Below are 9,896 nucleotides of genomic sequence, written 5' to 3'. Positions count from 1 at the left end.
GAACAGGGGTGGGACAAGAAAGGGAATAAAGTTTTGGATAGGGAGATTAATCATAAACTTGTCGAGGGAACTCAGTTTTCGGAGAACTCGGTAGGAGTTGAGTGCCAGACACAGGATAGCAGTGGTGAGCCAACAAAGACAAGGCCCCAACCTCATGGGCTTTACACTCAAGTTTTGGCAGCCCCGAGGCCCTCTCCCATGTATACCCCTGGCTCATATCACACAATTGGTGGTAATACGGTGCAGTGTGGAGAAAACCATCTGAAGTCAGATGGCCCAATCCACCACTTATAATTGTGATCTTGGGCAAGTAACTTAGCCTCTTGTATCTCAGTTTCCACCTCTGTAAAATGGGGATGATCGTAATAATAGTTACTTTACGACTGTGTGAGAGTTCCATGAGATAACATATATAAAGATTTTTGCATAGTACCTGGCACAAAGTAAGCACTTGATTGTTGAATACACACGATACGTTTCACGATATCGTCTTGTTCCCAGTGCCTAGCACATAATAGGGGCTCAGCAAGTACTTAATAAACGAATAGATGAAACTTGGCTTACATTCGGAAATAGGACCATCTGGGTTTTTTTATGTCAACCCAGACAGAACACCTACTATGTGCTGGGAGCCACAAGAGACACTGAGAACCGGTTCTGTCCTTGGGGATTGCTTTATTTAGGAGATGCTCAGCAGAAGAGACGCTAGATATAAATTTTTTGAACGAATGAAGGCATAGATAAATGATTAAGAAGCACGCTCTCGGGCACAATAAACATGCCCTGAGTCCCTTACCCTATGCAGACATTTGCGCACACGGCTTTCTGCAGCGTGGGCACTAGAGGGCACTAAGCATGGCGAGTCTCAGATTCAGAGTCACGCCTGGGTCCTTAGGAGAATCTCGCGCGGTGACGTCATATCCTCCCTAGACGTCACGCATCCGGGGGCGGGACAGAGAGGAGCCAAACGTAAACACCCCGGAGTTCGGGCCGTAGGCTTCGGGAGAGCTCCAAGTCTTGGTGGATTCTTGCAGGGAAAAGGAGTCCGGGAAGCGTCAGACCAGTCCGACGGAGAGCGGGTAGGCGGATAGCAGGGCGGCTGTTTTCCGGGAGTGGGCTCAGTTGGCCGCACTGGTGACGTATGGACGCGCGCGCCAGGGGCGCATGCGCAAGGCGGAGGGACGGCGGGCAGCGAGGAGCGGTTAGCGGTACCTACCGCTCCGGCCGCGGACGCCAAGGGCTGAAGGCGAGGCTGGGCCGCGAACTTCCCCGGGCTTCTCTACAACGCGGTCTCAGTCGCGGAGGGCGGCTGAGAGGACCGAACGGCACACGTGTGCGCATGCGCCCGGCCCCAAGGTGGGCGCTAAATCAGTGGCGGACGTTAGTCTAAGAAAGTTGAAGACGACTTGAGCGCCCAACAGTACGGGATCGAGGATTCTGGGGTTTTTTTGTAAATCATTGACTTCGTCCCAAAGTTATATATTGAATGCTTGCTGTATGCGGTGTATTGTTTTAGGTTTTCAGGTAACATCAGAGAACAAGACAGAAAGATGCCTGTTTCTTTTGGAATGTATATTCTAATAGGGTGGGGTAGGGAAGTACGAATAAAGAATAAATGAATTTCACAGTTATGTTAGAGGGTGGTGAATGCTATGAGGAAAAAGTAGAGCAGTGGCATGGGGGGATGACATTAGATCTAAATGCCACTGGAATAAATGGAGGAATGAAATTAAGCAAAGCCATGAAGGAGGCAAGGGAATGAGCCGTGTGGCTATCTGGAGGAAGAGTATTTACAGCATGTGGAAAAGTAGGAGGGAGGCCCAGAGGCGGGAGGGAAAGAGCTAGGAGGCCTGTGTGGTGGGACTGAGCAGGGGAGAGCGGTAGGACGTGGGGTCAAGGTGGTGGGAGGAACCAGTGGTCCAGATCACGGCTGTAAACACTTTGGCTTTACTCTGAAACGGGAATCTTTGCAAGGTTTTGAGCAGAGGAATGATGTGGCTTGGATGGTTTTTAGTAGGGTCACTCAGACTGCTGTAGAGACTAGATTGGGGAGGGAAGCAGGGACACTTATTACTAGTAGATCAGCTAATGAGCATCCCTACAGCCACCAAAAAGGCTGACTTCAAAGATGATGATGACAGCCACCATGGAAGTGCTCACATTTTCCTAGGGAACCTGGTGAATATGCCTGGCTGTAGGGAGGGTTGCACAAGCATCATCTCCTTTAGTCTCAGGACAACCTGAAGAGGGCAGAGCTATCACTCACCCTGAGGCTCAGCCCTGTCGGAGGTGACTGCTCAATAAACACTTGCTCCTTCAGTCTTTTCTTCTTTTTGTAAAATAAACATAACCTAAAATTTACCATTTTTAACTGTACAGTTCATTGGCATTAAGTACATTCACGTTGTTGTACAACTATCACCATTATCCATTTCCAGAGTAGTCCTGCATCCTAAGCCCCAGTCCAGCCTCACTCCTCTACCTCAAGCAGCCAACTCCTCTAGGGTAGTCCGTAAGACTTAAAAAACACCTATCGTGTGCTGGATAATGAATGGAATGACTGAGGGTCCTGTTCTCCTTGCCCCTTTAGTCGGGGAGACTCTGGTGATGGGGAAAGAAGCACCAGGTAACTATTGCTGCAGTCCTGAAACCAAAGATAACTCTTGAACATACAGGCCTCACACTACCACCATTTGATCAATCCTGTATTCAGAAAGTGTTGAATACTCTGTGCCAAACTCAGCAAATATTCGTGTTTGTTGAATGGATGTTTGGATGTACCTGCTTGACCCTGACTTCTCATTTTCTCTTAAGGTTGTCATTTGGGAGTAGTTGGAAGTGGGCCCAGAGAGGTTTTTGTAAATGCTGGTCCATAGCTATGTGACCTTGGAAAAGTCCCTTTCCTTAGTTCAGCCTCAGTTTCCTGGTCCCTTTAGTGGGGGAACCAGATATTAAACAAATAGACAATGTTAAGTGATTGTGTAACAAGAGAACCTAACTTAGGGTGTCACAGAAGACCTCCCTGAAGAGGCAGTATTCCTGGAACAGGTGAACTTTAAGCTAAAATTTGAAAGATGAGTAGGAGCTGTCCAGAGTGAGAGTGAGGTAGGAGTGGAGCCAAAGGACAGGGATTCTATCCAGGGGGACTAGCATGTTCTGAGTTCTTGAAAGTTCCAGATCTGTTAGAAATGGCTTGAGTGTCCGTTCCAGAATTCTTCTTAAGACCTTTGCTGTTTAAGCTCAGTCTTTTGCAGGGCTGCCAAATAGCCCTGTACAGGCCTGGCTTCTAGACAGAGAACAGGCAGATCCAACGTGGGGGGAGGCCCAGAGAACTACCACCCCTCATTCTTCTGTTAATGTTCTATGTTGACAGAGTAAATAAGAAGAGGGTCTTCGGTCCCAGATTTTACTCCTTTACGCTTTTTACTTTTTTTTTTTTTGTATGAATAGGCATCATGCCAGAGTGGTCTTGAGGCAGCTCAGGAGTGGTTGGAATCTCTGCGTGCCTCTGGGCAGGTGTTAGCTATCTTTATTGAGCCTCAGTGTTCTCTTCTCAAAAATGGGAATACTGATAGCTTTTAGCTCATGGGATCATTTTGAAGACATGACCTAAGTCATGTAAAGTGTTTAGCACAGAGCTGGGTACTCAGTAAGGGAAAATGTTTGCTGGGATTAAATAAGAGTACGGTGGTCTGGCATACATAAAATATAGAAACTTCCATTGTGTCTGTATGGGTAACATCAGTTTGACCAGAATTAGGTAAGTTATTGTACAAAGAGTTCTTTACAAAATCATGTAGGTCAAATTCTCATTAAAAAAGTGAAAAATAGCTTGTATCTTGGTAATTTCTAGCCCCCTTGACCCTTCACGTAGGTGTGATCAGCACTGGAAAAGATGCCAGCCCCAGCTGCCGCATATGAAAGAATAGTTTACAGAAATCCCTCTGAGCACCACTACATGAAAGTCCACCTGTAAGTTCAGTCTCCTGAGTTTTATTTTCGACTACTCTTTTATGAATGTGAATGGCATGAAATTTAATTCAATGCATTTTTTAAAAAATATTTTTTACAGAGAATTTCAAGATCATGGCATTGGACTGAATGCTGCACAGTTCAAACAGCTGCTTATTTCAGCCCTGAAGGACCTGTTTGGAGAGGTATGGAATCACTTGGTAGTTTGAACACTCCTAAGGTCTTTGTAAGACATAGTGAAAGGACACTTTTCCCAACATTATTTTAAAACTTTAAAAGCACATTTGAAATTGCAGAAGCAGACTTGCAGAAGTGATGAGTTTTGTTCTCATATGCCTTCTAGTTGACAGGAGCTTGTTGGACAAATGTTTAGTGTAGTGCAACTCAGAGTATGGTGTAGACTGGCAACCTGCAAACTGCTGGGGTTTTTGGGGGGTTTTTGCCTGTTGTGGCTTGTACCAGAATGTAAATGAGCACACCGTTTCCTTTACTGAGACAGTCTCCAATGAAAACAAACTGAGCTGAACTAAACAGTGTACTCACTGATACTGTTGATTTCCACTCTGGCGCAGCTCCTTATCAAGACCAGCACTTTGAGTAGTCTGTTTTCGCATTCAATTGAAAACAAGTAGAGTTTTGTTTTTTTTTTTAATTTTTATTTATTTGTGTATTTATTTACTTATTTTTGGCTGCGTTGGGTCTTCGTTGCTGCGTGCAGGCTTTCTCTAGTTTCAGTGAGCGGGGGCTACTCTCTGTTGTGCTGCGTGGGCTTCTCATTGCAGTGGCCTCTCTTCCGGAGCACAGGCTCTAGGCACGCAGGTCCAGTAGTTGTGGCTTGCAGGCTCAGCAGCCGTGGTGAACAGGCTTAGCTGCTCCGCGGCACGTGGGATCCTCCCGGACCAGGGCTCGAACCCACGTCCCCTGCATTGGCAGGCGGATTCCCAACCACTGCGCCACCGGGGAAGCCCACAAGTAGAGTTTTGAAGAGAGAACAAAGACGGATGATTCTCAGGAAATTATTTCCTGATACATATTCTATCAAATTAAAATCTGTCAAGCACTCATCAAAATAAAAACTTTTACTCTGCAGAAGATTTGGTTCAGAGGCTAAAAAACAGACTACAGACTGGGGGGAAGATATTTGTAAACCACATATCTGACAAAGGACTAATTCTAGAATATATAAAGATCTCTTAAAACTCAGTAGTAAAGAAAAATACCCAAACACTCCAATTAGGAAATGGGCAAAAGTGGGAGTACCTTGGTGGTCTCGTGGTTAGGATTCGGCGCTTTCACCGCGGAGGCTCGGGTCCTATCCCTGGTTGGGGAACCATCCCGCGTGCCGCATGGCATGGCGCGGTGCAGCCAAAATACAAAAAAAATTCTTAAAAATGGGCAAAAGATATGAACAGACATTTCACTAAAAAGGGTGTACAGTTGGCAAAGAAGCACATGTATGGAAAGATGTTCAGCATCATTAGCCATTAGGGAAATGCACATTAAAACCACAATGATATCACTACACACTTGGCAGAATGACTGAAATGAAAAATAGTGATAACACTAAATGCTGGTGAGGATGCAGAGAAACTAAACCACTCATACACTGCTGGTGGGCATGTAAAACGGTGCAGCCACTTTGGAACAGTTTGGCAGTTTCCTTTAAAAAACTATGGTAGTTGTTTTTAAACTACCCTACAACCCAGCAATTGCATACCTGGCTGTGTATCCCAGAGAAATGAAAACTTATGTCCACACAAAAACGTGTACACAAATGTTCATAGCAGCTTTATTAGTAAGAGCCCCAAAATAGAAATAAGCCACGTTCCCTTCAGTGGGTGAATAGTTAAACAAACTATGGTACATTCATACCGTGGAATATACTCAGTAGTGAAAAGGAATAAACCATAATACACCTGACAAATTGACGGAATCTCTAGAGAATTACGCTGAGTGAAAAAGCCAATCCCAAAAAGTAATATACTGGGTGATTCCATGTATATAATGCTCTTGAAATAACATAATTATCATAATTATATAATCTAGAGAAAGATAAGTGTTTGCCTGGGTTTAGGGATGAGGAGGAGTGGTGGGTATGGCTGTAAAGGGGGTCGAAGGAGAGAGCCTTGTGATGCTATAGCTCTTTATCTTGATAATGGTAATACTTAAATTAAATTACCTGTATGGTAATATTGCATAGAACTACACATATATACGTGTAAACAAATATGAGTGCATGTATAATTGGCAAAATTGGGATAAGCTCTGATTTATTAATTTCGGTTTTCTGGTTTTGATATTGTACTGTAGTTATGCAAGATGTTGACACTGGGGGAGGCTGAGTGAAGGGTGCATGGAATCTTCCTGCACATTGTTTTTGCAATCTCATGTGACTCTAATTTTTCAAAATAAAAAGTATGAGAAAAAAAAATCCATGCACCCTCTATATGTCAAGTATAAAACCTGGTTCCTGGGGATGTAGTTGTAAACAAACAGACATGGCTTCTGCCTCATGGTCTTGGTCATTTTAATAGGAAACCATCTTGAACAATTAATGGCAAGAATGATGAGTATCTTGAAATAGGAAGTATGTGGGTCCTGTATGTGAAAGAGCGTAGCAAGCAGTTGAGCTTAATCTTGGGAATCAAGGAAGGAGCAATTTAAATGAAGACTTGCAAAAGGTAAAGAGGCCTTAGCAATATGAAGAGGTACAGGAAGAATGTTCCAGGCAGGGGGAAGTTATAAAAAAGCAGGCCCAGTACTCCAATCCATTAAATAAAATACTGATTTTTTTGGAGAAGAAAAGCAGTTGACAGAATTAGTTATTAGAGTTCAGGAGTAATGATGATAATAGTCTGCTGACAGCATTATTCCATACTTAGGTTGATGCTGCTTTACCCTTGGACATTCTAACCTACGAAGAGAAGACCTTGTCAGCCATCTTGAGAATATGCAGCAGGTACGACAGACAGTGGAACACTTCTAGTTTAACAGAGCAGAGACGGATGGCAAAAAAAGAGCAAAGGTGCTCTCTTCTGAGAATGAGAAGAATTTTGTCATTGTGAACTCCAACCAGCTTTTGGAAGTTTAAATTGGGGAGAATATGAACATTCATCCACCAGGAACTTACACCCTAGAGAGCCAAACTTGTGATTTGCTTACAACTATAATGTTTCCCAATTGATAGTCAGGGTTGCAAACTCAGAAGTGTATATTTTAGAAACATTCCTGATTGAGGTTCGTTTTTTTCTTTGCCTTTGACATACTGTGCTTTTATTTTTTATTTTATTTTTATTTATTTATTTATTTATTTTTGCGGTACGTGGGCCTCTCACTGTTGTGGCCTCTCCTGTTGCGGAGCACAGGCTCCGGACGCACAGGCTCAGCGGCCATGGCTCATGGGCCCAGCCGCTCCGCAGCATGTGGGATCTTCCCGGACCGGGGCACGAACCCGTGTCCCCTGCATCGGCAGGTGGACTCTCAACCACTGCGCCACCAGGGAAGCCCTGTGCTTTTATTTTTAAAGTTTTCTTATTTTAAATAGGTTTTCTGGTAGAAACTACTTTCTGGACCATCACAAACAAAATTACTAGGGAGATGTTGCAGGGACAAATCTTTACTTACGCTTTCTCGATCTTTCTGTAGTGGTCTTGTCAAATTGTGGAGCTCTTTGACCCTGTTAGGATCCTATAAAGGCAAGAAATGTGCTTTCAGAGTGATTCAGGTAAAGACCATTCCTTCACATATTCCAAATGAGCTGAGTAGTAGACAAGACTACTTATTAATATGTGTCTCATTTTTGCGCTTGCATAAACCTAGTGTTGTTAACATCATCCAGCTGGGAGGGGAAAATTCAGGGCTTCATTAATTACAAAGATGTGAGACAAAGCACTTAGGTTTTAAATTTTATGGGGGAGGTTTGGGGATAAAACTTGGAACACCTGTGGAAAAGTCTTAACTTTTGTTGCTTAATGCCTAGCACCTAGTGTATTGGAATGCTCTTTCTGAGTTTATCATGGCCACTTATTTATCTAAGGCTAGCTGTCAGGATGCTCTTTAAAATGCTACTACCTCAATTTGGCTTATCCTATAGAATAGGGCATGTTTCTACACTGTACTGTGTTGCAGTGCAGTTTTCTCCTGATACTGCCTTAAACTTTTTCTTTCTCTTATAGGTTTCTCCATTTCTCCTTGCATTATCTGGTAACAGTAGAGAACTAGTATTGAATTGAATAGTCTTCAATTTCAGAAGTATTCCTCACTCTCAAAAGTACATTTTGGTGCCAGCATAATGTATGAAGACTGAAACAGCCTAAAAGCTCCTGCTGATGGAATTTGAGACCTCTGAAGATGCTCCCAGTAATTTCTAGCCATCGCCTTTGGTGGGGTAGGCTTCAGAGGAGTATCTGCCTGAACCAAGCAGTGCTAAACAGGCAGCACTTACAGCATGTGCACATCAGAGTTGGAGACCGGGCTGAACTCAGTAGGGCCTTCACACAGAGGGATGTGGCTCTCTTCTCAGAATTAACAGGGGATGTCAATCCTTTGCATTTGGATGAAGATTTTGCAAAACACACCAGATTTGGAAAGACGATTGTACATGGAGTTTTGATCAATGGACTTATTTCAGCTCTCCTAGGTACTAAAATGCCAGGGCCAGGCTGTGTATTTCTTTCCCAGGAAATTAACTTTCCAGCGCCTTTATATGTTGGGGAAGTTGTTTTAGCTTCTGCAGAAGTGAAAAAGCTGAAGCGGTTCCTTGCTATTATTGCAGTGTCATGTTTTGTACTAGAAAGTAAGAAGACTGTCATGGAAGGCTGGGTTAAAGTTATAGTCCCAGAAGCTCCCACATCCTGAAATATGTCTTTAAAGATGCAAGTTCAGACATCAGTGTTACTATTACTGAACAGCCTCTGAGGAGAACAGGGATTGCTGTTCTTCACCAAGGAGGGGCTGATGGACCCATAAACCTACATTGGTGGAGGGGAGCTGATAGAGGGGTGTTCCATTGTCCACTTATGCTTTGGCCTTATGCATCACACAGGCTTAAGTATATTTATCATCTGTCTATAGGGAATTCCCTGATGGTCCAGTGGTTAGGACTCTGGGCTTTCACTGCCACGGGTGCGAGTTCAGTCCCTGGTTGGGGAACTAAGATCCCGCAAGCTGTGTGACACAGCCAAAAAAAAAAAAACAAAGAAAAAGTGACTAGACGAAATCAGAGGTGGGCTTCCTTGGTGGCACAGTGGTTAAGAATCTGCCTGCCAGTGCAGGGTTCATGGGTTCGAGCCCTGGTTCAGGAAGATCCCACATGCCATGGAGCAAGTAAGTCTGTGCACCACAACTGAGCCTGCGCCGTAGAGCCTGTGAGCCACAACTACTGAGCCCGTGTGCCACAACTACTGAAGCCCACACCTAGAGCCCGTGCTCCGCAGCAAGGGATGCCACCGCAGTGAGAAGCCCGAGCACCACAACGAAGAGTAGCCCCTGCTCTCTGCAACTAGAGAAAGCCCGCGCGCAGCAACGAAGACCCAACGCAGCCATAACTAAATAAATTAATTAAAAAAAAAGAAAATCATAGGTGATTCTAAGGTTGGACATTGTGTCCAGGCTCCCATGAGGTGCCATTTAAAAAAAAAAAACAAAAACTGAAAAAATATTGGGAGAGTTATCATTTAGCTTAATGTTCTACTTTTAGGATTTCAAACCTGATTAGATTTGCATTTGGATAAGAGAAACCTACCTATATCTGTGTAGAAGTTTCTCACTGAATTTATAACTAGCTGGCATTTAATTATTGAAGAAGATGGGTCATCTTTGAACACCTATCTTTTACTAGTAAATATTCTTAGATTCTGTTCTTCAGCAGTTTCTGGGTCAGAGTTTATTGTAATTTGTTACTGTTTACACCAAGATGGTAATTT

The 9,896-nt window shown here is 43.7% G+C and overlaps 2 protein-coding genes across 2 annotated transcripts; both read left to right on the top strand.

Moving 5' to 3' along the window:
- Positions 1-3,895: 3,895 nt before the first annotated feature.
- On the top strand, positions 3,896-8,204 carry RPP14 (ribonuclease P/MRP subunit p14). The gene is made up of 5 exons (XM_065886268.1): positions 3,896-3,972; positions 4,073-4,157; positions 6,855-6,931; positions 7,618-7,696; positions 8,148-8,204. Exons 1-5 carry the CDS (start codon positions 3,896-3,898, stop codon positions 8,202-8,204), a joined length of 375 nt encoding a protein of 124 aa, XP_065742340.1.
- Positions 8,205-8,322: 118 nt separating this feature from the next.
- HTD2 (hydroxyacyl-thioester dehydratase type 2) lies at positions 8,323-8,829 on the top strand. The gene has a single exon (XM_065886266.1). The coding sequence runs from the start codon at positions 8,323-8,325 to the stop codon at positions 8,827-8,829; it is 507 nt and encodes a 168-aa protein (XP_065742338.1).
- Positions 8,830-9,896: the final 1,067 nt, after the last annotated feature.

Source organism: Phocoena phocoena, chromosome 10 (assembly GCF_963924675.1).
Source record: "Phocoena phocoena chromosome 10, mPhoPho1.1, whole genome shotgun sequence".
In the NCBI taxonomy this organism is placed as follows: Eukaryota; Metazoa; Chordata; class Mammalia; order Artiodactyla; family Phocoenidae; genus Phocoena; species Phocoena phocoena.
Note: the sequence above shows the minus strand (reverse complement) of the source record. Positions and strands in the feature narration are given on the sequence as shown.

Bases quoted from the DNA above. Each gene is read 5' to 3' on its own strand.
- HTD2 (XM_065886266.1), top strand. From the start codon at position 8,323: ATGCTCCCAGTAATTTCTAGCCATCGCCTTTGGTGGGGTAGGCTTCAG.
- RPP14 (XM_065886268.1), top strand. From the start codon at position 3,896: ATGCCAGCCCCAGCTGCCGCATATGAAAGAATAGTTTACAGAAATCCC. The intron at 4,158-6,854 runs GTATGGAATCAC...TTCCATACTTAG, and splicing joins TGAAGGACCTGTTTGGAGAG to GTTGATGCTGCTTTACCCTT. The intron at 7,697-8,147 runs GTAAAGACCATT...TTTCTCTTATAG, and splicing joins GTGCTTTCAGAGTGATTCAG to GTTTCTCCATTTCTCCTTGC.